At 44.5% G+C, this 27563-nt stretch overlaps 2 protein-coding genes across 3 annotated transcripts; one reads left to right on the forward strand and one right to left on the reverse strand.

The window, feature by feature from the left end:
• Positions 1-238: 238 nt before the first annotated feature.
• Positions 239-9176, forward strand: LOC115157401 (elongation factor 2). The gene is made up of 14 exons (XM_029705614.1): positions 239-365; positions 2313-2527; positions 3525-3706; positions 3990-4201; positions 4393-4571; positions 5768-5873; positions 6015-6267; positions 6422-6617; positions 6727-6850; positions 7027-7269; positions 7455-7808; positions 7973-8155; positions 8260-8392; positions 8590-9176. The coding sequence occupies exons 1-14, from the start codon at positions 363-365 to the stop codon at positions 8781-8783; spliced, it is 2577 nt and encodes an 858-aa protein (XP_029561474.1). The 5' UTR covers positions 239-362; the 3' UTR covers positions 8784-9176.
• Positions 9175-14807, reverse strand: LOC115157403 (BTB/POZ domain-containing protein 2). Of its 2 annotated transcripts, none has more exons than XM_029705616.1 (9): positions 14258-14806; positions 13963-14082; positions 12379-12535; positions 12049-12154; positions 11637-11834; positions 11342-11534; positions 11076-11163; positions 10605-10751; positions 9175-10522 (listed from the first exon to the last, which is right to left on the reverse strand). In XM_029705616.1, the coding sequence occupies exons 1-9, from the start codon at positions 14767-14769 to the stop codon at positions 10361-10363; spliced, it is 1683 nt and encodes a 560-aa protein (XP_029561476.1). In that variant the 5' UTR covers positions 14770-14806; the 3' UTR covers positions 9175-10360. The 2 variants fall into 2 exon arrangements, 1 of the variants encoding a protein (XP_029561476.1); XR_003868446.1 differs by having other exon boundaries at positions 10383-10522; positions 10982-11163; positions 14258-14807.
• Positions 14808-27563: the final 12756 nt, after the last annotated feature.

Raw genomic sequence — 27563 nt, forward strand, 5'->3', positions numbered from 1 at the left:
CCTAGCGTTAGCGATGACAAATTAGAATTCATAACATATCAAACCTTTCGGGAAATTCCAAACATATTGTACAATTTTCAAATCGTAACATATCATACGAATTGTAAATCGTAACATATGATGCGAAATGGATTAATACATATCATACGAAACATAACATATCAGAATAAATTAAGATTTTACCAGATTTACATTTACTATGTTACGTCTTCCCATGAGTCCACGTTGCAGCCGAACGTGAAGCGATATAAAGCAGCGTAAGGTGTCATAAGCGTTCTCTTTCCTGCCTATCCTTGGACGAGGAAGGCGGTGTATTCGCAGTGTTAATTTTACCAAACGTTTATCTACGAACATCAGGCAAAATGGTAAGTTGATTTTGAATTGTTTTGCTATGATTCGGTGGACCGGAGATTCAGTGTTGTCCATGGGTAAAGAGTTGGAGCCCTCCGTCCACATTGCCGGTGACCAGTTGAAAGGAACCGGGCCGGGTGAAGCAGCCTCCGGGGCACCCAAGATGGATGCTCCCTGTTTGAACTGCATGACGATGTTTAGAAAACCGCGGCGGATATAGCTAAATTAACCCCCAAATGAGGATTGAATGATTTTACACTTACCAATTTTTGTCCTTATTACTTTTAAGGAATATGGTGGCTGTTTGAATCTACGCAGATGTTAAATGTTGGTTTTTACTGTCGAACTAACCATCTTTAGGGGTTTCAAGTCGTTTTTATAACTGGGCCCGCCCAGTTAACTCTAGGCCCGGGTTACCCAAACTCAGTCCTCGGGACCCTAAGAGGTGCACGTTTTGAATGTTGCGAGATGCCACTACAACAGCTGACTCAACTAATCATCACGCGTTTTAAAATTTTAATCAGCTGTATAGTGTTAGGGCAAAAACCAAAACGTGCACCCCTTCGGGTCCGGATGTCGACGACCGAGTTTGGGAAACGCTGCTCTAGGTATCACCCGCTATATTTATTTTTATGGGTAATACTTTGTTTTTGACCACAAACGTTATAGCTAGTCACTGTTTGACAAGGGTAATTGGCAACATCGATATTCAAAATCGTTGGTAATGGTAACAAACTGTCCCATGTCAATTCTAGTGTAACGTTAGATGGCTAACGCGCAATTTTGTTGTATACATTGGTCAGCTGGCAGTAAAACGTCAGTTATTGGGTCCAAGGTGGCATGACTTGTAGTTAGGTCGTTATGTGTTGGATTGCTCAAATTTAGGCCAGCAAGTACAGCGTGATGCAGTTGTGCAAAATGGGCAGGTCACAAGTAGCGTGCGTCACTGCTTATATCAAAAAGGCCTCTACCCAAAGTCTAGGGCGGCATATGCGCCAACGCTGACTCGCACTAGCGGTTTTGGGGGGGCCAGTGCCCCTGTGACAACAATTTTGGACCCCTTGTGGCCCTCCTAAATGTAGAGTATTAAATCATTTTTACATAACTAATTTTTGCTATTCGTTTTTTACATCCGTTATTAGACAGTGGCAACGCTGAACACTAATGATTATGAACGTGGTCTTTTGCCTGCTAATGCCTGCAATGCCGTGAAAACGATATGACAACAATAACGTCTAATGTAACTGGCCCCCCCAGTTGAAATGGTCTAAAACCTCCACTGCTGACTCATTCAACTCAAAGGATCATCTCTTGGCCTTTATCAACAGAATAGGACTGCCACGACTACATGAGTCATCGAGCCAGCTGCCAATATAGCTAGACTTAAAAACAGATTATTCTTTATTGGTCAAATAAGTGGCATATTGGCTGCTGGTGGTCCCTCCCTTTTTAAATTGGCTGTGTGTTGAATTCCAGTCAGACTACTGCAGGCTACTGTCATGTCACCTGCCCAGATGGATAACATATCACCTCACCCCATTTGAACAGAAGACTAGGCCTAATGCAAAAATCAGCATCCCTTTTCTGATGTGCCTTCTAAAAGACCTAGGTCATCAATGCATTGTAGCCCCTTTTTCCTCTAGCTAGATGGGGTTATCAAAGAATTTTACATGCTTCTATAGGACAGTCAGTCCATCATAGCTCATTTCTTTCTGTGTTGCCTTTCATTGCGCTTAGCGTTTTGACCAGGGTTGCTGCTGTTAAGAAATGTCAAATGCATTTAATCACATACAAGTGAATCTTAACGTCGACTTGAATTTTCACTTAGTCGTGCACTGATGTCAATGGGAGACTAAGTGGGAGTTGGTTTGCCCCCAAATTTAATTTAGCCAGTTTAGTTATCAAGACTTGAACAGATTCTCTTTCACCATTTTCTGATTATGTGCATCTTTGTCTTTCAGGTGAACTTTACAGTGGACCAGATCCGTGCCATCATGGACAAGAAATCCAACATTCGTAACATGTCTGTGATCGCTCACGTGGACCACGGCAAGTCCACGCTGACCGACTCCCTGGTGTCTAAAGCCGGGATCATCGCGGGGTCTCGCGCCGGAGAGACTCGCTTCACAGACACTCGCAAAGACGAGCAGGAGCGCTGTATTACCATCAAGTCCACGTAAGTAGTACAGGGTCGTGTTCCTTCTGTTGCAAAATGTTTTACAGCAACAAAAAGAACGGTTTCTTATTGGAAGAGTTCAGATAGTCCCGCTGTTTGTCTGGTTGCCTCCATTTCATTGTGAGTGAATACAACCCAGGAGTGCCCTTGTCAATCTATCCTATGTTGCTGGGGGGGTGAAGCTCTTAAAGTTACATTTATTCTGGCCTTCACCAGAATAAATGTATTGTTTACTTGAAGAGTGAGCGATGCCCCTCCGTGTGATCTATTGACTCAGTCACCCTATCTCATCGTTGTATGATAGGCTGTCATGGTCTCACACACTTTCATTAGTCTGCTGCCCTGTGTACATAGTCATGGGCCACTGATCACTTTCAAAATGTTAACATACTGGTTTACCCACTTCATAGCTATATATGGTATTCCGTTCCAGGCCTATCCTATTCAACTATTGCTGTACAATTCAGATAAACTACAGTACCAGTCAAAAGCTGGGACACCCACTTAAGGGTTTTTCTTTATTTTTTTACTTCTATTTTGTTGAATAATAGTGAAGACATTAACTATGAAATAACACATGGAATCATGTAGTAACCAGAAAAGTGATGAAGGTCAAATATATTTATTTGTTTAAAGTTGCCACCCTTTGCCTTGACAGCTTTGCACACTTGTGGCCTTCTCTTGACCAGCTTCATTAGGTAGTCACCTGGAATGCTTTTCAATTAACAAGTTAATTTGTGAAATTTCTTTCCATAATGAGTTTGAGCCAATCCGTTGTTGTGACAAGGTAGGGGTTGGTATACAGAAGAGAGCCCTATTTGATTAAAGCCCAAATCCATATAATGGCAAGAACAGCTGAAATGAGCAAAGAGAAACAGGAAGTAGTTTCCTACTATCCCTTTCTGCATCCCACAGCGGACTGGGATGCTTGGTTTCAGACAAACAACCACATTAAAATCTAGAATTCACCTGTTCTTGCTTCCCTCACTCCTCTCAGGGCTATCTCGATGTACTATGAGCTGGGGGAAAACGACATGGCCTTCATCAAGCAGTCTAAGGATGGGCTTGGCTTCCTCATCAACCTGATTGACTCACCGGGCCATGTGGACTTCTCCTCTGAGGTCACAGCCGCCCTTAGGGTCACCGACGGCGCCCTGGTGGTGGTTGACTGCGTCTCAGGTACACTCAGTCTCCCTTTCCTGTGGTCTTGTCTGTACTTCGGTCTCTTGCAGTTTTGTGTTCTGTCTTTGTCCCAGTCGCCTGTCTGTTCTGCCCCTCTCCCACTCTTTTGATTTTCATGTTATTTTAGTCATTGAACATATGCCCTTATTCAAAGGGACTTCCAGGAGGAATTATGGTTGTGTACCTTGCTCAAGGATATGTCAGCATATTTTACACCCTGTCTGCTCGTAACCACTAGGCTAACTGTTCATCTAACAACTTCTCGCTTTCCCATGGTCAGGTGTGTGTGTGCAGACAGAGACCGTGTTGAGGCAGGCCATTGCTGAGCGCATCAAGCCAGTGCTGATGATGAACAAGATGGACCGGGCCCTGCTGGAGCTGCAGCTGGAGCCTGAGGACCTCTTCCAGACCTTCCAGCGCATCGTGGAGAATGTCAACGTCATCATCGCCACCTACGGAGAGGATGAAGCGGGACCAATGGGTGCCATCATGGTGAGACTGGCACGGGTTGCGTCAACAGAGTTCTGTGGTTTAAACTGACGTAACATGCTTGTTAAACTACAATGGAGAAACCTGTGTCCTGTTGAACTGCCAGATGTAAATGGGACTAGTCCCCTAAACTCATCATAGGGAAACATGTTTGACCTAACAGACAATGACCTGCCCCTATTGTCTTCCCTCAGATTGACCCTGTGATCGGTACCGTGGGGTTTGGGTCTGGCCTCCATGGCTGGGCCTTCACTCTAAAGCAGTTTGCTGAGATGTACGTGACAAAGTTTTCTGCCGGCAAAGACACCCAGCTGGGATCGGCGGAGAGGTGTAAGAAGGTGGAGGACATGATGAAGAAGCTGTGGGGGGAGAGGTACATGCACACTCACTGTACATAGTTTACACATTGTGCATAGAAACCTTCTGAAAGATGTGAGGACATGATGAATAATCTCTGGACAGAGGGGGTGTATTCATCCGGACAGTACTGGAACAAGATGTGCGTTTAGATGGACAGACCGAAAGATGCGCGCACAAGACTCAATTGCGGGTAGATGGGTACACACTTACTCTGGGTGTGTTCCAGATAGACATTCTCTGTGCAGATTGTCAGGTGTGTATATATGCTGTCTGGAGAAGTGTAGCATCTCATGAACCACACCAATGTGATTTAGTAACTATATTTCCACAGAGCTGCACTAAATGTATCTGGAATGCACTTTCTCTCTCCTTCTCTGGGCGCACTTGATTTGAAAACGCCTGTTGTGCTGGTTAGGTGGTGCTTGTACCTTAGGACCAATGAAATGGCTCCAAGGGACAACGCCGCCTAACTCCGGCACTTCGGACGAACTAAATTAAGTGTGCCTGTTCTCTCTCGCTTTCTCAATCACACGCACACAGGTGAGGGCGTGGCAATATTGAAAAGTGATTGCAGGTATGTGGCGTGACACGGGCAGCCCCATATGTACAGTGTTATTCTCTGTATGGAGACCTGAGGAAGACCAAAGGGTTGAAGACAAAGTAAACCCATTTGGGAGCCTAAATTGCAGGTGCGCACTCTTCTCTTATGCTGGCAAACAATCTGACGTGTTGCAAATAATTGCTGTTTTTGGCTGTTTACGTGTCACGGCTGACTGTAACCTACTATATGTAAATGCTTGTGAGTTCCTGGCTGTCGTAGTGACATGTAGTTAACTGTTGCACTTGTCTTTTTTCCTTGACTCTTAATAGCACTGGTTTTGCAGATGGCAGCTATTTTTGAAGACGGTTTTACCAAAAGGTTTTGTTTGCAAACAGGGTCTAGGTCCATTTGAATTATTCAGTCAATTCAGGAAGTAAACTAAAATGAAAGGTTTAATTATTGAAAGGGGTTATTTTCTCAAACCTGAAAAGGACAAGCTATTTCAAGTTATTCCATGTTAAATTCAAATCACTATATTGATTTTAAATTGGAATGGACCACTGCCTTGTTTGCAACTTGTGTTGAATGCACTTTTGAAATGTGCACCAGTCTGTATAAGAGCGTCTACTAAATTATTAAACTGTCAATGTGTGATGTTCACCTGGTAGGTTTTTTGACCCAGCCACTGGGAAGTTCAGTAAGTCCAACCTTGGCCCTGACGGTAAGAAGCTGCCCCGCACCTTCTCTCAGCTGGTCCTGGACCCTATCTTCAAGGTGACCCCCCCCCCCCAACTTTTTTTTTTTTTAACCAATTTAACTAGTTAAATAATTTAACATTAATTGATTTTATGTAATTCATTGACCAATAAAATATATATTTTTATGGTAAGGTAACTTCTCCCTTCCTCCCTCCAGGTATTTGATGCTATCATGAACTTCAAGAAGGATGAGACAGCCAAGCTGATAGAGAAGCTGGACATCAAGCTGGATTCTGAGGACAAGGAGAAGGAGGGCAAGCCCCTGTTGAAGGCAGTGATGCGTCGCTGGCTCCCGGCCGGAGAAGCCCTGCTCCAGATGATCACCATCCACCTGCCCTCCCCCGTCACGGCCCAGAAGTACCGCTGTGAGCTGCTCTACGAGGGACCAGGAGACGACGAGGCCGCCATGGGTGAGGCCAGCCCACAGTTTACACACCAACATGTCTCACACAACATCCAAAATAAAGTAACCGTACCGTCCATGTCAACTAGCAAAGGAATAGACATCACATTTCCTAGTTGATATAAAGTCTGGTATCATAATCCTGATTAACATCATCTCAGGTATCAAGAACTGCGACCCCAAGGCTCCCCTGATGATGTACATATCTAAGATGGTGCCCACCACAGATAAGGGTCGCTTCTATGCCTTTGGCCGTGTGTTCTCTGGCTGTGTGTCCACCGGTCTGAAGGTGCGCATCATGGGACCAAACTTCACCCCTGGGAAGAAGGAAGACCTCTACATCAAGCCAATCCAGAGGTGTGTTTGGGGATACCATTTTAGTGCAGCAGATGTGTGTGACTTCAAACTTTTTTTAAAAAGCGTTATATATTCTCTTCATCCCTCTCCCATTTGTCTACCACTGTAGGACCATTCTGATGATGGGGCGTTACGTGGAGCCCATTGAGGATGTACCATGTGGGAACATTGTTGGGCTGGTTGGAGTTGACCAGTATCTGATTAAGACTGGGACCATCACCACCTTTGAACAGGTGTTGTACAGCTCATGTTTTACTATAGCAAAACTCAAGACAGCTTTGTCTTTTTATGACTGGAGCACTCTGTCTTTATCTCTGGTCAACAGTAGTGCACCATCTAGGGAATGGGTTGCCATTTTGAACAGACAATGGATGTATATTTCTTAACGTCATATATGCTTGTCCAACAGGCTCACAACATGCGTGTGATGAAGTTCAGCGTCAGCCCTGTGGTGAGGGTGGCTGTGGAGGCCAAGAACCCTGCTGACCTGCCCAAGCTGGTGGAAGGCCTGAAGCGTCTGGCCAAGTCTGACCCAATGGTGCAGTGTATCATCGAGGAGTCTGGAGAGCACATCATCGCCGGGGCCGGAGAGCTTCATCTGGAGATCTGTCTCAAGGATCTGGAGGAGGACCACGCCGGCATTCCCCTGAAGGTGAGAGAGAGAGGAATAGGGCATAGGGAACAAGATTGTACTTGGAGAAAGCAGTGGTGCACTATAGAGGTGATTTTTGTGTTCCACTGATAGAATCTGTGTCTTTGCTCTGTTGCCATGGTAAGATGACAATGGACTAACTCTTTGTCCTAAACTGAGTCACAACTCTCTCCTCGCCCTAACAGAAATCTGATCCAGTGGTGTCCTACAGGGAGACTGTGTCTGAGGAGTCTGAAGTGCTGTGTCTATCCAAGTCCCCTAACAAGCACAACCGTTTGTACATGCGGGCTAAACCTTTCCCTGACGGCCTGGCCGAGGACATCGAGAAGGGGGACGTCAGCCCCCGACAGGAGCTGAAAATCCGTGCCCGTTTCCTGGCTGACAAGTACGAGTGGGACGTGTCGGAGGCCCGTAAGATCTGGTGCTTCGGCCCTGACGGTACCGGACCCAACCTGCTGATGGACGTGACCAAGGGAGTCCAGTACCTGAATGAGATCAAGGACAGTGTTGTGGCTGGCTTCCAGTGGGCTGTCAAGGAGGTGGGTTTGCATTGAGCTTGATAACCACCTGCTGCATCATGAATCATTTTCCTTGCAAAAGCTCATTGAAGCGTTGTAGTTTAAATCTACATTCATGACTTCAGTTTGTAGTTTAAATCTAAATTTCTGAGTTGTGACATGCAGTTCCTTCCACCCTCCTACAGGGTGTTTTGTGTGAGGAGAACATGCGTGCAGTCCGCTTCGACATCCACGACGTGACCCTGCACACAGACGCAATTCACCGCGGTGGCGGACAGATCATCCCCACGGCCCGCAGAGTGCTGTATGCCTGCCAGCTCACCGCCCAGCCACGACTCATGGAGCCGGTCTACCTAGTGGAGATCCAGGTGTGTGTAACTACTTTGCCACTAACCTGGCCTTGTATGCTAGGCTAAAGGGGTCTATTTGTAATCAACTATGTTTCTGAATAATGCGTTTCCTGCCTCTGCAGTGCCCAGAGCAGGTAGTGGGTGGGATCTACGGCGTGCTGAACAGGAAGCGAGGCCATGTGTTCGAGGAGTCCCAGGTGATGGGCACGCCCATGTTCATCGTCAAGGCCTACCTGCCTGTCAACGAGTCGTTTGGTGAGTGTTAACTCAATCTGGAGCTTACCAGGGATGTGTTAAGAGAATTGGAATTTTAGTGTACATTCCAAGTTGACTGAAATTAAATTGTGCAGAACAGTTATCTGATAGGTGCCACATTGAACTCTGACCCAGAGTTTTGGACCTACTGGCAGATATACACCTTAAATGTTAACTGTCCTGTTCCCCGCCCCCAGGATTCACCGCTGACCTGCGCTCCAACACGGGCGGCCAGGCCTTCCCTCAGTGTGTGTTTGATCACTGGCAAATCCTCCAGGGAGATCCCCAGGACCCCACCACCAAGACCGCCATTGTGGTGGCCGAGACCAGGAAACGCAAGGGGCTGAAAGAGGGCATCCCGGCCCTGGACAACTACCTGGACAAATTGTAAATGTTGTCCTGGTTCCCCCTAGCCACTACAACCCCCCCCCCCCCACCCCACTTGTGTAGATTGATAATGATTGGGTAGGCATACGCAATATGTGGAAGATTTCACCTAGCCTATCGGAGGGTAACGTGACGCTATTGGCATATTGCTTATGGTATACCTATCCGACCCTTTCAGATGTACACAGTGCCCAGGGGAAGGGACTAGGGCTTGGTTTGGAAGTTAGTGGTTCTCTGACCTTATTTTTCTCCCCCCCCTTCTATTCCTCCATTGTACGAGTGAGGGATGGGACTGTACAGTGCACTGTGCGCAGTAGCGCTTGCCTAAATGGAAACCTGGTGACATGAATCCAAGGGTGGAATATGTCAATCATAATAAAGATGAATAGAAATTGTACGTGGAGTGGATGTCTTTATTGGTTTTTGAATGGTCTGAAATCACAAGTTGATGGTGGATCAGGACAGCCAGTATATAAATGGTACTTTCATTATACATTTACATTTTAGTCATTTAGCAGAAGCTCTTATCCAGAGCAACTTACAGTAGTGAATGCACTTTTTTTTTTGTGCTGGTCCCCCATGGGAATCAAACCCACAACCACCATGCTCTACCAACTGAGCCACACGGGACAATCATTACCTTGCTAGTAACTCTTTCTGTAATGTTCCCTGAATACTTTATTTGACCCTTGCAAAAAAAGAGCCAAGACCAGCAGTGTTCAAAAACTTGGTAGTTTTGGACTTTCAATTCAGTGATTTAAAGGCAATGTTTCCTCTTAGCAGGGACGTGCTGTGCTTATGTCCCTGTCAGGTGGAAATGACCTAGATTTCAATCGGAAGCTGTAATGCATGGCACTGCCTGGAGTCTAAATGGCATTGGAAATAGACACGTATGCTGGGGCTGTTTACCTTCCATCTCCAAGCACTAATCATCTTGCAATGGTGAATATCAGTCTCAGGACTTAGACTGCCCTCCATGGGGTTGAAGAGCTGAGGGATTTTAAACCTTTAAATACAACTTGCATATATAATGACTCCTGTTTAGCAATGAGTGCTGAACATCCTGACAACCAGAATTACATTACTGTAAATCCATGTTAGAACATCCTGAATATGGAGACCTGATGGCCAAAAAAAATTGTCTTGATGTTTTGTTAGTGTCACATGACTGCACCCTAAAGGGTGTGGGGACTGGAATTTAACAGTAAGGGAAGCATGGTGGGTCACTGGTAGTGTAACAGTATGTTATGCTTTTAGCTACAGACAGACCATACAACGGTGGTTCTGTAAATAGTTCGACTCCTCCCTCAGATAAGACTGTTGTCAAAGTAACAAGGCAACATCCCTCCATGGTCAGTGTGTAATAAGGGGGAGTTAGAGGGATAAAGAGCATGCTCCAATAGTTGATGCCTCCTTCACCCCTCTGTGACCTCACCACTGTACAATCCAACCAATCACGTACAGTCAGAGAGACTAAGGAAGGGCCACAGGGAGTAGATAGGCATTTGTTACATATTCGGCCAGAGTCTCATCAGTCCAGTGACCCCGAGCCCTCAGAGGTCAGGGTGAGTTTAGAGGGGACTAGGTGTAGAAGATGACTTCGGGGATCTGTCCGTCTTCTACCGAGGTGCCATTGTTGTTGCCCGCGGCGTAGCAGAAGGTGAAGCATGTCTTGGTGCCGGTGGAGGACGACTCGTGAGTCACCTTACGCATTCCCTTGGTCCCATAGTGAGAGTCAGGACCCTGAGAAACACCGGGAGGAAAGAGGGCATCACTTGTTGACCACAACACCAATCAAAACATTCCAACCTAAACAAACATGTACCTTGAGTGTGGCGCAGGCTGTGTAGTTGACATTGGGAAGGATCTCCACCGGCTCCTTGAACATGACTCTGAAGGTGTTGGATGTGCCATCACAGCTGAAGCCTGTGTCGTTCTGACCCAGCACTGTGTTACTGTCTGTGTGAATGATCTGGGACGAGAGAGGGAAACGTTACAGAAACAATCTCCCTGGTCCCATATTCCCATTATAGTGCACTACTATGGACCAGAGCCCCATTGGCCATGATCAAAAGTAGTGCACTATAATGGGATTAGGGTGCCACTTGGGACGCAACAGTCACACATCCTACACCAACACACTGCTAATATATATCTATCCACAGGAACGTATATACTGTCAATGATTTCGGAGAGAAATGCCAGAGAGGGAAGGGAGTCTTTGTTCCAATGTATTCTGTCTATATAAATCAAATATGATTGATTGACTGATTTGGTTAGTTAAGGTGGGCAGTGCCTGGATGTTGACTTGGTAGTCTGTGGGGCCGTGTATGGAGCCGTAGAGGCCAAAGCCCACCACGAAGATCCTCCTGTTCACTGAAAACCTGGGAGAAGAAGAGGAGGAATATTAAAACAGGAGAGAAGAAGAAGAGGAATATTAAAACAGAAGAGGAATATTAAAACAGGAGAGGAGTGGATAAGAGGGATAGATTATGTCCTCAGGAAATATTTCTGAGATTAACTATCACACACAAAGTTAATTTGATCAGTGTGTGTTCTCACCGTATGCGGTCACTGGTTCCACTGTAGCCCCAGCGACTCTCCACCTGTCCGAAGCGTGTGATGCTGCACTCCTTCCCCCGGAGGCAGCAGCGAGGCCGGTCGATGAACTCTACGCGGGGCTTTGGGTTCACCGTGAAGTGAAGGAACAGACTCACCACCTCCCTGTCTGTCAGGATACTGGACTGGGCCGGTCCTGGGTGGAGACACAGCAGGGATAGGAGGACATGTCAGAGTGAGATCATGAGAGAGACATACAGTGTGCAAGAATGACTGACTGTCTGTGTGTGTGTGCTACCTGCGGCAAACTCCTCGATAGTCATGAGTGGGAAGCGGATGAGGGCGAGGGCCTTGCCCAGGACCCTGCGTTTGTTCTCTGGGGTGGGCTGTAGCTGCTGCCGGTGGGCCTCTGCCTCTGCCCAGCGTACCGCCGCCACAAACAGACGCACCTCCCTCACCCCCAGGGTGTCCCGCTCCAGCACAGCCACTAAAGTATCTGAGAGAGGAGGGAGAGAGGGTAGAAAGATGGAGGGAGTGGACAAGAGAGGGAGAGGAAGAAGAGAGGGGAGGAAGGGAAGACATAGGAGAAGGGGAAAGAGTGAAAAGGAGAGGAGGGAGAAGTCATCATGAGACAAACATTGCCATGCGCATTTCAAGATTGCATTACCAGATGTAGAGTGAACTACAAAATCCAAAGTGAACTACAATACCCAGATCTATGTCAGTGAAACCCTCAGCTGCGAGCGCATCTCCTGTATTCTTATCGATGTTCTCTAGACACAAGCTGGCAAGCTGGGGCTCATCGAAAAGTCGAGCCTGAAACACACACATCGATCAGAGACTCACAGTAAACAGTCGTTTACTTAACATGAACTGACCAAGAACCTATGCAACTCCTGTTTTGGGACTAACCTATTGATTTGAGATGTTCAGACAAAATGTACCAGAGATATTTTGATACTGGGTCAGGCCACACAATCAGGCTCTGGTTGAGTTGTTTAGACACTGCATCCCAGACAGACAGTACAACAGTAGCTGACCTGAGTCAGCAGCATGAAGGCATTGTCAGCCCGCAGGTTCTTCTTGAGGAACTCCACACAGTGGGCCTCCAAGGCTGGCACTGCATACTTCTTAGCCGTGTACAGAGTGGTCATCACCGTCTCAGGTCCTATCTGGACCTCATCAGAGTACAGGAACCTGGAGGGGACAAGATTAGATTACTGATAGCAGGGGACCTTTAATCTTAAGGTGTAAGTATGTTGTATTTATTAGGGATCCTGGGGTACATAAACATCACATAACACCACTACATATCTACAATACAGAATGTATAATACCACCATACAACAATATTACAATGTACGTGTGTGTAGAGTGCGTGTGCTACCCTGTGTGTGTGTGTATGCGTGTCTTGCTTCAGTTCGGCTGGCGGAAGTCGGCTAGGCGAACGAGTGTCCTTGCATACTCCCTTAAAAATACCTTCTTAAGAAACGAGAGCAAGGCAGCAATAGTACCGTTTGTCCATGATGAGACGCCGTAGCCAGTTAACACTTCCTCAAAACAGTCTGAATTAATCTAACGCAATAAATCTGTCATTAATTTAGACGTTTTTGCCGATTTTTGGAACAATTTTACATCTAGTTAAAATGTTTGGTAAAGTTTTTCTCAATGGGGGGAGAAATGTGCATTATAACGAGTCGTCAATTGTTGAACAACAACGAAGACTTCATTAAAGAATTCCGACAGTTGACCAATCACGGACGAAGGGGCGTATACTTCGGCTCCCGAACTTCAGCTGGCCTTGAGAAAAAAATAGTGTGTGCCCGAACAAAAATGTCATCATAATAAATGCACTAACTCTCCCAAACTGTTTCGGCTGGGAAGCATGCGGACATGTGGCCTTTAGAGGGCATACGCTTCTAACACACCAACAGCGTCATTGCATTTTGGTACACCACAATTACCAATGAAAACGCTGCGTTTGCATTGCGTAGCAGAGGCAGTTGCAGTGCGTTTGGTGTTGATTCATCGAACATATGCATGAAACTGTATGTGTAGACAGCTTGACAGAAATGATAGCAGAAGGTGAATGTTGAACTGTTGTTGCATACATATCCAGATGATGCTGCGAGCTATTTTGCGCAACGACGCTGTCAGTGTGTTGGAAGCGTTAAAGGCCCTGCATGGTCAATCCACCATCTGAAGTAGCCATACAACATTTACTGTGATTCAGCCTCCACAGACGTCAGGGCTTTCATACTTCTTGCGCAGAGCAGAGCAGAGCTATTGTGAAGGAAGTTGTCAAGGGAGTGAGTATGTTAATACAGGATGTACCTCCCCTACCTACCGTCAACCAATCATGTCAATATGGGGCTATACAACTTTGAGGCGCACTGCAATGTGGTACAGAGTTTGAGTTGGCGTCTGCATGCCTCCAGAGGCTTAGCAACTGCATCACACCCTCAGACCACATTGTCAGATGAAGCATAAATTGGCTTTAACAGTCTTTGGTGGAACCGATAACCTGGGTTCTGCATACTATATGGCCATAAACTGTCAAATACCTTGGATGGGACCATTTGCGCTATTATGATTGTAACGTTTCTAAACCAGGAAGTACTTACTTCAGTAATGCCAAAAATGCTGCAGGTTCGACATCTGGCAACTCGATTTCCGTTGAGGTGGTCGCCATACCCCCGTTGAACATGGCATCGAAGACTGCGCTGCCCACAGCGAGAACGAATCTAACCAAAACCAAAGCCCTCATCAAATAAAAACAATGCCTTTCACCACTAACATGATGCATTAAACTCGCTTGGATTAATAAACATGTAAATTTGACGAATTTCTTTACTTTCTTCTACTAACCATCCTTTGTAGACAAACTATAGTAATAAGGAAATGCACGTTCGTGCTTACCTGTGTGCGGGTATTCGTTGCACTCCCATACCTTTCCCCACTAGAAAATGAACGTCACTCAGAACCTCGTTATTGAACAGGAAAGCAAACCGCTCCTTTACAGTGCTTTTCGTCGCCTGCCAGTTGTACACGGGCTCCCGGTAAACCAAAACAGCAGCTGCCGGTGGAGCTGACGACAGTGAGGAATGGGTACCTGGTACAGTTGCAGCTGAAACATTTGATGCCGTTGCTCCGGAGGCCCCCCTTGCCGCAGCGCTTTGAACTGACGCTTGCTGAATCGAGTTCTGCACAGTCGGTGGAGTTCCAGCTGCAACACCGGCGTTTTCTCCTCCGCCAGGCCCCGACTGCGGGTTGGGGCGCCTTGCAGACCCCTGAACCCCTCCGGTCGCACCAGTGGGCCCACCGTTGGACGTAGGCATTGAATAACCACTGTTGCTGGGCTGACCATTTCCCAAAGGCCCTGGGCCGGAGAAATTTAGGGAGGGAGGCCTGCTGTACTCCCCAGCAGCCATCTTGAATCTGACAGATCGTGGGAGGGGCGTGACGTATTCATAAACGGAACACGGTCGGGTACGTGAACCAGAGGTTGTTTGTAAAATATCTTTGCATGTTTTTTAATTATATTTGTTGTTTAATAAGATATATATATATATATATATATCGAAAAATAAAAAGAACCATGGGCTCCAGACAGGATGCCTCTAGACCCAGATCCAGGATCAGATGATCATCTCCCCACCTAACCACAACTAAGGTGGAGGGAAATGTAAAACGGACCCTAGATTATCCAGTAATAAAAACTGAGTGGTTTGAGGCCGAATGCTGATTGGCTGAAAACCGTGGTATATCAGACCGTATACCATAGGTATGACAAAAACAAATATTTGTACTGTTTTAAGTACGTTTGTAACCAGTTTATAATAGCAATAAGGCACCTCTGGGGTTTCTAATATATATATATATATATCACGGCTAATGGCTGTATCCAGGCACTCCGCATTGCATCGTTGATAAGAACAGCCTTTAGCCGTGGTATATTGGCAATATATCACAGCCCCTCGGGCCTTATAAATATACGGTATTATCCACTCTACCTTGAACTAGAGAGGGCAATATCTGAGTGAGCTAGCTGTACAGTGCAAAACGTGAGAGAGAAAAAATCCCCAGTGCCGCCGGATGGCGCTATTATTTCTTACTTCATTTGACAAACGACGTAAGGAATAATAGCGTCATCTGGCGGAAGTAGGGTTACATGAGAAAGTGAGAGGAAATCCTCAACTGGTTTAATGAATTGATGTCAATTGTGCCAAAACAACACACCAGGTAATAATCCTCACACTATAGTATGATATGATAGCCTACTCAAAGTACATTTAAATTGATTGAAAGTTAAACGCTTTCAATTAAATTGATTGAATTAAATAAATCAGTTGTTTCCATGTCTATGAAGTACTTGATGCATAGACTCAGTTGAGACAGGGGCAGAAACAAACATTATTCTTCCTTTTTTACAAGGATTTACATTTTCTTGGTTTTTCTCTTCAACAACAAATGACAATGTTAAAAAGCATTATACAAATTACATAATTGATTGGCTGATTGGTTGTTTGTCTGTGAAATGTACAAATTGTCCTGATCCATTGTTTTATTAAGGACGCAGATAGAACAAGGAAATAGTGGCATATCATTTGACTCTTGGAACGCACAGTTTATTAATACTTAGCTATGACGATTAGCACTCAGAATCACATGCAGAGTTCAGTCAGTGATACACATGAGAAACAAAGAGACATTATAATATGTTTATCAATGTTGAGGTAATAAAGACATTATGTTAGAATAAGTGATTCATCTGCTGTGCCAACACATCCCTGGGCCCAGTTTTTCAAAATATATCTTTCTGTATTTTGCCTATCTGATAGGATTCATTTCATAGAAATATAATGAATAGAACAGGAGTCCCCATTCTACAAATTCTATTTATATGCATTTAATCCTAACTGATAGGCAAAATCCAGATAACTTTTGAAAAACAGACTGTACCACCTTTTCCTTAATGACTGACCATACAGAGCAGAGCTGTTGCTCTAGACTGCCTCTGACACACATGACCAGAGATACCGTAGAGCTATATGCAGACATGGCTTCATCAATGCAGATTTAGCCGGGGATATATACCTAAACCCCTCTGCCATCTTGTCTTTACAATGTGCTCCTTTATCATCTCTTTATCATATGCACAGTTCAAAATGAAGTGGATTCTTTAAACAATCTTTTCATTTTCACCAGGTGAACAGCAGGTGGCCAGTGATGGTGCTTTACATCGTCAAATATCCATGAGTTTACACACAGTTGCATGAAGATCACATCTCCCACCTCTAGCAACAGAGATATGGGAGATAGTTTTATGAATAGTTTTATAACATGTTTAAAGTTGGGTAACACTTTGCATTACGTTTTGATATACCTGTGTAGGAGACTGAGTTTCTCATCTGCAGATCAAAAACAGATTGTTTGCATAAAGTGATCAATGGCTTGAAGATCTAATAGTTAGCATTTACTTGTCTTTTGACAAGTTTTCTTTACCTGTGTTTGAATTATAGGCATTGCTGATGTTTGTGAAGTTTCAGCATTGTAGGGTCATGTTTCCTTCTCCTGATGCAAGCAGTGAAGCTGAGAAATCCACGTTCCTAACTGTGAGACACAAATTAAACATTGATGTTAGCTCTCTTTTTTCATTTTTTAAGTACTGAAAGCCTGGGCAGTACATATAGGGGGTATTCCATTGGGCCTGTGTAGTCACTCATAAAGCACTCGTAATTATCAGCATATCATTACCATGCAGAATTTTTTAAAAACATAATCACCATAATCAACACAAGCTAGCCATTCTAATTAGCAACACTTTAACATCTGCATCTGGTTAAATTATTCATTATGAATAATTCATTACCTCATAAAGGGAAAGAATGATTTTATTTAGAAAATTGCTCCTTCATTTCTTTCTCTTCAGCATGTCCACCTGGGTCTTTAGGTTTTTCTTTAGTGATGACATAATTGATTTTGAGATATACATGTCAGTGCTTGACTTGAGCAAGAGCTCACCGGAGGTGAGAACCGGCACATAAAATGTTCTACTGCTTAATTTCCTGCACTTGTTATAGAATAACTCGGATCTGCAGCCATTTTAATATGTAAAAACATTATGGGGGTTATTCATAACACCTTATTCTTCAGTATCAAGCAAGAATACCCAGTACAACAACGAGAAACTATTACAGTTTTATTACTTCATTCTCTCTTCGACATGTTCACCTGGGTCTCCGACACTCTCATTTTAACTGCCTGGGCTACAATGACATAAGTACAACATTGTTATATCAGTGAGAAATCGAGATATGACCAGTAGTCAAACATAAAGTACACTGTAAAAAATGTTTGGTTGTTGTTTCAACTCATTATTATTAAGGAACTTCTTCCACAGGCTTTTTTGGTTTACTCAACTTTTCTGTCCAAGTGTTAGTCGAACAAAAACATTTTTTAGGCCCAAACTTGAGATAATGTAGGCAAAAATTGTCAACTTAAAATTATGTTTGGATAAATTGTCTCATATGTTCATGATTATATTGTGCTTGTTAATTTATGCAGTGGCCTTCCCTGTGGCTCAGTTGGTAGAGCATGGTGTGTGCAACACCAGGGTTGTGGGTTCGATTCCCACGGGGGGCCAGTACAAAAAAAATAAAATGCATGAAATGAAAATGAAATGTATGTATTCACTACTGTAAGTTGCTCTGGATAAGAGCGTCTGCTAAATTACTAAAAAATGTATAAAAAAAATGTAATTCATATTAAATTCATTGAACGTCCGCACCTAGGATTCAAACTCACAACCTCTTGTTTCATGGCATTCCAATCTTCCTGCCACATTCACCGTATCTATGACAATGACTGATTTCACCTGTATTGCTACACTTGGCACATCAAAGTAACTCTCAGCTGGGCAAGGTGGGACGTGACCGTCCCACACTATTCAACAGCCAGTGAAATAGCATGGCGCGAAATACAAAACAGCAAAAATATCATCATTTCAATTTCTCAAACATACGACTATTTTACACCATTATAAAGATACACTTCTCCATAATGTAACCACATTGTCCGATTTCAAAAAGGCTTTACAGCGAAAGCAAAACATTAGATTATGTTAGGAGAGTACATAGACAAAAATAACCACACAGCCATTTTCCAAGCAAGGATATATGTCACAAAAACCCAAAACACAGCTAAATGAAGCACTAACCTTTGACGATCTTCATCAGATGACACTCCTAGGACATCATGTTACACAATACATGTATGTTTTGTTCGATAAAGTTCATATTTATATCCAAAAACAGCATTTTACATTGGCGCGTGATGTTCAGAAAATGTATTCCCACCAAAACGTCCGGTGAATGACCACATCAATTTACAAAAATACTCATCATAAACGTTGACAAAATACATAAATTATTTTTTGAATTATAGATACAGTACTCCTTTATGCAACCGCTGTGTCAGATTTTAAAATAGCTTTTCGGCGAAAGCACATTTTTCAATATTCTGAGTACATAGCTCGCCATCAAAGCAAGCTATACAGACATCCGCCAAGTCTGGGGTCAACTAAACTCAGAATTAGTATTATAAATATTCTCTTACCTTTGAAGACCTTCGTCAGAATGCACTCCCAGGACTGCTACTTCCACAAGAAATGTTGGTTTTGTTCGAAATAATCCATATTTATGTCGAAATACCTCCGTTTTGTTCGTGCGTTCAGGTCACTATCCAAAGGCTTAACGCGCAAGCGCAATTCAAGACACGAAAAGTCTAAATGTTCCATTACCGTTAGTAGAAGCATGTCAAATGTTGTTTAAAATCAATCTTTATGGTATTTTTTACGTAAAAATGCAATAATATTCCAACCGGACAATAGCGTATTCATTCAAGAAGAAAAATAAGGAAAGGCGCGCTCGCGGGATCGCGCATTACCAATCCCTCTGTCCCCAGGCAGTCCACTCATTGACTGAGCTACTATTCTTTGCCCGGTTACAGGAGACGGATGAAAAAACTTTCTGAAGGCTTTTGACAGCCAATGGAAGCCTTAGGAAGTGCAACGTGACCCCACAGACACTGTAGTTTCGATAGGGATTAGAAAGAAGAACTACAATTCTCAGATCTCCCACTTCCTGGTTGAATTTTTCTCAGGTTTTTGCCTGCCATATGAGTTCTGTTATACTCACAGACACCATTCAAACAGTTTTAGAAACTTCAGAGTGTTTTCCATCCAAATCTACTAATAATATGCATATTCTAGTTTCTGGGCCAGAGTAGTAACCAGTTTAATTTGGGTACATTTTTCATCCGACCGTGAAAATACTGCCCCCTACACTTTAAGAAGTTAAATAAAATTGTTTGTCTTGAGTATTCTTTTATCATAGTGATTAAAACAGAGTAATATGCTCCACCCACCAACATTAAACAACTATACAGAAAAACCTCAAATTGATGAAATAAATTAATCTAATCAATGACGAGAGAATAGATAGATTAACTGACAAATGACAGACATGGTGGAGTAGCAGGAAGATCAGAATGACATGAACCAAGAGGTTGTATGTTCAAATCCCTGGTGAGGACATGTTGAATAATAATTACTGTATAAATTAACTTACACAATGTATGTCAACGTGTGTCAAATATGAAAGTTGAAAACATTGCTTGTTAAAAGCACTGTGTGTAACGAGTTGTACATACTTTTTTTTGGTTTGTTCAGGTAACACTTGGACCGAAAAGTAGAATGAACTAAAAAAAGGCAGTGGAACCAGTTACTTAATAATAATAATTAGTTGAAACATCTAGATTTTTTTTTACAGTGTAGATAAAATGTATATATTTACACATTACAGTACATTTCTGTTTTTTGTATGTTCATAGTTTACTTACCAACTATGTTCTCAATACAAACGTTTTTTTCCTCATTTGTCCCTCATATTGCCTTCATTTTCTCTCTTCAGTTCTTCTACCTGCTTCTCAGTAACATTTGCGCTGATTTTCACAGCAACTAGGTCCACTGCTTGGACTGAAATACAGGAGTTGTAGGGCAGTGAATATCAAAATATGAGACATTTTTTAAATTCTGTTATTGGAATGAAAATTATGTGGATATATTGAAGCAACATCTCAAGACATCAGTCAGGAAGTTAAAGCTTGGTCGCAAATGGGTCTTCCAAATGGACAATGACCCCAAGCATACTTCCAAAGTTGTGGCAAAATGGCTTAAGGACAACAAAGTCAAGGTATTGGAGGGACCATAACAAAGCCCTGACCTCAATCCCATATACATTTTGTGGGCAGAACTGAAAAAGCGTGTGCGAGCAAGGAGGCCTACAAACCGTGACACAGTTACACCAGCTCTGTCAGGAGGAATGGGCCAAAATTCACCCAACTTATTAATGTGGGAAGCTTGTGGAAGGCTACCCGAAACATTTGACCCAAGTTAAACAATTTAAAGGCAATGCTACCAAATACTAATTGAGTGTATGTAAAATTCTGACCCACTGGGAATGTGATGAAAGAAATAAAAGCTGAAATAAATAATTCTCTCTACTATTATTCTGACATTTCACATTCTTAAAATGAAGTGGTGATCCTAACTGACCTAATACAGGGAATCTTTACTAGGATTTAATGTCAGGAATTGTGAAAAACTGAGTTTAAATGTATTTGGCTGAGGTGTATGTAAACCTCCGACTTCAACTGTATGCCACTAACGATCGCTCGTTCGGAGAAAGGTAATACATTGTATTTACGTGAAGCTGGCTTCAATAGTTGAGCTGGTGTGAGGCTCTGGTTTGCCCAGTCGAGGTCGCCATTGTGCTTTGTAAATTCTTCCAGGTTGTTGTGGAGTGAGATGTTGTGGTTTTCTGCGTCAGTCAATGTTCTTACTACATTTGCTACCTTTCCAGCTGCAGTCTGTTAGGCTGTAATCTAGGACTCACTTCTTCTTGAGTGATCAATAGTTCAGAGTTCATACCATTTCACATGTAGCGCAAGCTCAAACGTTTTCTGGCCTGTAGAGTTGAAATTAGCATTAGCCCTTTTTAAACGTGAAGACAAGTCCTCATGGTATTTGGAACTGAGGTGACTTTTCGTCACAGGGCTTTTATTCTAGAGTGGAAAAGGGGTTGGTTCATCATTTCCAACCAATGTCTATTCACTTTGGCTTGGCTACTCTGGGCACAAGTTACCATAAAACAAAGATTTTCATTTTAGAAGACTAAATCACATTGTTATCTTTTCAAAGTATTCTTATACTCCTTAGACATTTTATCCCACATTCAAATGCTAGCCCCATAACTGAGGAACCTGTATAAACAGAGTTAGGGTAATGTGGCTGTATTGTCTTTCATGAGGTCACAAACATGAAACAAAACAGACCGGGTCGTAGCTGGCTTCTCCACCGACTGTTTCCACATTCTCTAAATTAGGAATAATGGTTAATTCTCCAATTTGGGGAGGTAGAAGTATTTGGCAGGAGAGTCCCTTTGTCTTACGGTGACACTCTCTCCATTCTGCATGTGGCAAGGGAGGAGAGGGCCTCTGCCAGGAATTTATGATGCTGTTGTAAAGTCATAAAACTGCCCCCTCTAACAGGAGAGGGGGGGTTCACATCTCTGCTAGAGGGCTAGCGTCATGACAGAGCGTTGGGCCAGTAACCGAAAAGTTGCTGCATCGAATCCCCGAGCTGACAAGGTAAAAATCTGTTGTTCTGCCCCTGAGCAAGGCAGTTAACCCACTGTTCCCCAGGCGCTGAAGATGTGGATGTGGATTAAGGCAGCCTCCTGCACCTCTCTGATTCAGAGGGATTGGGTTAAATGAGGAAGACACATTTCAGTTGAATGCATTCAGTTGTACATCTGACTAGGTATCCCCCTTTCCTTTATTGTTTGTTTTATTCTATATTTCAGCACAAGCAGTTGAGCTTGAATCAATGAAAGTCAAATGTTGCAAAGAGCCAGGTGGAGCTGAGGAGACAAAATTAAGGTAATTTCTGTTGACACATATTTAGTAGTATTCACAATCCACAGCAGTTACACTTCATTTGGATATTCTGCTCAGCTTTAAAATATATCTCTTTACTACTAACTTTAGTTGATGCTGTCTCATCTATGTGTCACAGTCAGGACTTTGGGCCTGAGGATCGGGATACACAGGACCCTACAATGCCCACACTACAGATATGTTGTCACAAACATTGGCAATTCTTATAATCCAAACACAGGTATAGTACACAGCAGACAAAGTATACTTAGCCATCAGTGCTATAATCACAAAGGTTCAGTTAGGTTAACTCAGACAACTGCTGTTTGAGATGATTTACTGCTACATAACTAATAGACTTGTGTGTGCTGACTAACATGTCAGTCAGAGGTATTAACCGGAAATGCGTTTTTAAATAAAATGTTTTTGGTGATTAATAATCAACTTAAGAATTGGTTTTGTAACCAAATGTTGCTCCAATACAGGTTTCTTTATCGCACCAGTGAGAATTGTTGTCACGCCCTGGCCATAGAGAGGTTTTTATTCTCTATTTTGGTTAGGCCATGGTGTGACTAGGGTGGGCATTCTATGTCCTTTTTTCTATGTTTTGTATTTCTATGTTTTGTATTTTTTTGTTTTGGCTGGGTATGGTTCTCAATCAGGGACAGCTGTATATCGTTGTCTCTGATTGGGAGCCATACTTAGGCAGCCTGTTTTCCTTTGGGTTTTGTGGATGGTTAATTTCTGTTTAGTGTTGCTTACCTGACAGAACTGTTTGTCTGTCGTTTTGTTTCTTTGTTTATGTGTTCTCAGTACAATAAATACATGATGAGCACTCAACACGCTGCGCCTTGGTCTACTCCCTGCAACAACCGTTACAGTTGACTACCAGTTCAAGTTCTACATCTATGGTCAAGGGTACAGTTCATATGGTTAAGCTGCTCACGTCGGCAAGAATGGAGAGCATACATTTGTAGGTCATGAACATCAACCAACCTATGATATGAACTCCTCTAATGGACTGTCCCTGCTGCTAGAGTCGGGAGATTTGTCTATATGCAACTGTGGCAAAACAATAGGATCTATGACAATGAAAACCACCACAGCACCTTCAGTGGCCACCTGTTGTTCACCATTTAAAGACAGAATCATTTAAATGCATTATTCTCTCTCCATTTTCTTCATTTATTTTAGTAAAAAAACTCATAAACTTAGTAGTCTGAAGGATATGAAGAATCAGTGTACAAATATGATTATATAAGTCAGAAGATGATTAATATGTTTGTCACGACTTCCGCTGAAGTCGGCTCTTCTCCTTGTTCGGGCGGCATTCGGCGATCGACGTCACTGGCTTTTTAGCCATCGCCGCTCCATTTCTCATATGTCCATTTGTTTTGTCTTGTTCCATACACACCTGGTTTTCATTCCCTAATCACACTGCATGTATTTAGTCCTCTGTTCCCCTCCATGTCTTTGTGTGTAATTGTCTCGTGTTACATGGTTATCATTACCCGCCCGACTGGGTTTTCATGTTTCTGTGTTTTTTGCACACGGTTTGTTTATTTTGTATTTCTGTGTCTTGTATTGAACATTTATCGCGCCTTACACTTTTGCCTTGTGGGCTGGAGGTTTTGAAGATGCTGCGTTCTTCTGTTATTTTCCCTACTGCCATAATAAAGTGTGCGCTTGTTCAATACTCCCTGCTCTCCTGCACCTGACTTCTCCACCAGCAGCGCACAGCCCTGAAAGAATTACACACCCGAACCATGGAGTCAGCAGGAGCAGGTACCCCGGTTAGAGGAGTCGAGGAGCACGTCCAGGAACATTCTGCTATGTTACATCATCTTGGTGCCATGATGGATTGCGTTGTCCAGACTATGGACCGCTGGGAGAGACAGGAGGTCTCCCCAGTGCCTCGACCAGTGCAACCGGGGTTACCTCTACACGTCCCATCCGGAGCCAGTCCCAGTGGGATGCGTCTCTCCCTTCCCAGGGAGTATGATGGGACGGCAGCACAGTGCCAGGGATTCCTGTTACAATTGGACCTCTACCTGGCCACTGTGAACCCAGCTCCCTCGGAAAGGGAGAGAGTGTCTGCCCTCGTCTCATGCCTCTCGGGGAGAGCTCTGGAGTGGGCAAACGCTGTGTGGGGAGAGGGAGATGCGGCGTTGGACCACTTCGGGGAGTTCACCCGTCGCTTCCGGGCCGTCTTTGACCATCCGCCCGAAGGTAGAGCGGCGGGAGAACGGCTCTTCCATTTGAGGCAGGGGACGAGGAGCACCCAGGAATTCGCCCTGGAATTCCGGACCTTGGCCGCTGGAGCAGGCTGGAACAACAGGACCCTCATCGACCACTATCGGTGCAGCCTGCGTGAGGATGTCCGACGTGAGCTGGCCTGCAGGGATGTCACCATCTCCTTTGACCAACTGGTGGATTTGTCCATCCGGTTGGATAACCTGCTGGTCACCCACGGATGTCCAGAGGGGACTCTGTCGGGGTGCCATCTTCCAGCACCCCCACTCCGGTGCCCATGGAGTTGGGAGGGGCTGCGCGTAGGGAGACTGGAGGAGGAGCCATCACGTGCACCATCTGTGGCCGCCGAGGGCACGCTGCTGGTCGGTGTCGTGTCGGTTCCTCTGGGAGTCGAGGCAACAGGCAGGGCACTCTGGCGTCACCCCAGGTGAGTCTGCACCACACTCATCCAGAGTCCTCTGTTGACCACCTGTTTGTACCTGTTTGTTTCCCTGATTTTTCCCGCATAAAGGCGCTCGTCGATTCAGGCGCAGCTGGGAATTTTATCAACAGAGCATTAGCCCTTAGTTTAGGGATCCCCATTATTCCTGTAGTTAGACCTTTCCCGGTTCACGCTCTGGATAGTCGACCATTAGGGTCCGGGCTAATCAGGGAAGCCACCATCTCCCTGGGCATGGTGATGCAGGGGGGTCACGAGGAGAGAATCAGTCTCTTCCTCATGGACTCTCCTGCATTTCCCGTGGTACTAGGCCTTCCCTGGTTGGCTCATCATAACCCCACTATTTCCTGGCAACAGAGGGCTCTCACGGGGTGGTCGCGAGAGTGCTCGGGGAGGTGTGTAGGGGTTTTCGTTGGTGCTACCATGGTGGAAAGTTCAGACCAGGTCTCCACCGTGCGCATCCCCCCAGAATATGCCGATTTGGCTCTCGCCTTCTCTAAAAAGAAGGCGACTCAATTACCACCTCGTCGACGGGGGGATTGTGCGATAAATCTCCTGGCAGACGCTGCGCTTCCCAGGAGTCACGTGTATCCCCTGTCGCAAGTGGAGACGGTGGCTATGGAGACATATGTCTCTGAATCCCTGCGTCAGGGGTACATTCGGTCCTCCACTTCACCCACCTTCTCGAGTTTCTTTTTTGTGAAGGATGGAGGTCTACGCCCATGCATTGACTATAGAGGTCTCAATCAGATCACGGTGAGGTACAGTTACCCGCTACCTCTTATCGCCACGGCGATTGAGTCAGTGCATGGGGCGCGCTTCTTCATGAAACTGGATCTCAGGAGTGCTTATAACCTGGTGTGTATCCGGGAGGGAGACAAGTGGAAGACGGTGTTTAGTACCACCTCAGGGCATTATGAGTATCTCGTCATGCAGTACGGGTTGATGAATGCTCCATCAGTTTTCCAATCCTTTGTCGACGAGATTTTCAGGGACCGGGTGTAGTGGTGTATATCGATGACATTCTGATATACTCTGCTACACACGCCGAGCATGTGTCCTTGGTACGCAAGGTACTTGGACGACTGTTGGAGCATGACCTGTACATCAAGGCCGAGAAAGGACTGTTCTTTCAGCAGGTCATCTCCTTCCTAGGGTATCGCATTTCCACATCAGGGGTGGAGATGGAGAGTGACCGCATTGCAACCATGCGTAATTGGTCGACTCCCACCACGGTAAAGAGGTGCAGCGATTTTTAGGGTATGCCAATTACTACCAGAGATTTATCCGGGGTTTTGGCCAGGTGGCTGCTCCCATTACCTCACTGCTGAAGGGGGGTCCCGTACGGTTGCAGTGGTCAGGGCTTTTGGGCAGCTAAGAGCTCTGTTTACTTCGGCTTCCGTCCTGGCCCATCCGGATCCCTCTTTGGCGTTCATGGTGGAGGTGGACGCGTCCGAGGCTGGGATAGGAGCCGTGCTCTCACAGCGCTCGGGTACGCCACCAAAACTCCGCCCCTGTGCTTTCTTCTCGAAGAAGCTCAGCCCAGCGGAGCGTAACTATGATGTGGGGGACCGGGAGCTGTTGGCTGTGGTTAAAGAGTTGAAGGTGTGGAGACATTGACTTGAGGGGGCTAAACACCCTTTCCTCATCTGGACTGACCACCGCAACCTGGAGTACATCCGGGCAGCGAGGAGACTGAATCCTCGTCAGGCAAGCTGGGCCTTGTTCTTTACCCGTTTTGTGTTTTTGAGGTTTTGAAGAAGCTGCGTTCTTCTGTTATTTTCTCTACTGCCATAATAAAATGTGCGCTTGTTCAATACTCCCTGCTCTGCTGCACCTGACTTCTCCACCAGCAGCGCACAGCCCTGACAATGTTTAATGTCTTTTGTGTATGTCAACAAATCGCAAAAATACACTTTTTATATATTGTCGATAGATGATGTGGCTATAGAAGATTGTCAAAGTAACTCTTAGGTTTGAAACAGAAAGAACCCAGAGAATCTATGGGAAGAATATTCCAGGACCATGTTCAGTTGCCAAACGTTGTGGAACGTTGCAGATAGATATTCCATGAATAGAGCTGACGTGATTCCTTATTATAGGAAGCCTATTTAAGTTCAGAATTAAAAAGTTGCTTAACAAGTCACATAATAAGTTGCATGGACTCACTCTGTGCACAATAATAGTGTTTAACAGGATTTGTCTATACCCCACACATACAATTATCTATAAGGTCACTCAGTCGAGCAGTGCATTTCAAACACAGATACAACCACAAAGAACAGGGAGGTTTTCCAATGCCTCACAAAGAAGGGCTCCTATTAGTAGATGGGTAGGAAAAAAAAGATGAAAGACATTGAAGAAACATTTGAGCATGGTGAAGTTTTTAATTACACTTTGAATGGTGTATCAATACACCCAGTCACTACAAAGATACAGTCGTCCTTCCTAACTCAGTTGCCAGATAGGAAGGAAACTGCTCAGGGATTTCACTATGAGACCAATGGTGACTTTAAAACAGTTACAGAGTTTAAT

Source organism: Salmo trutta, chromosome 21 (assembly GCF_901001165.1).
Source record: "Salmo trutta chromosome 21, fSalTru1.1, whole genome shotgun sequence".
NCBI lineage: Eukaryota > Metazoa > Chordata > Actinopteri > Salmoniformes > Salmonidae > Salmo > Salmo trutta.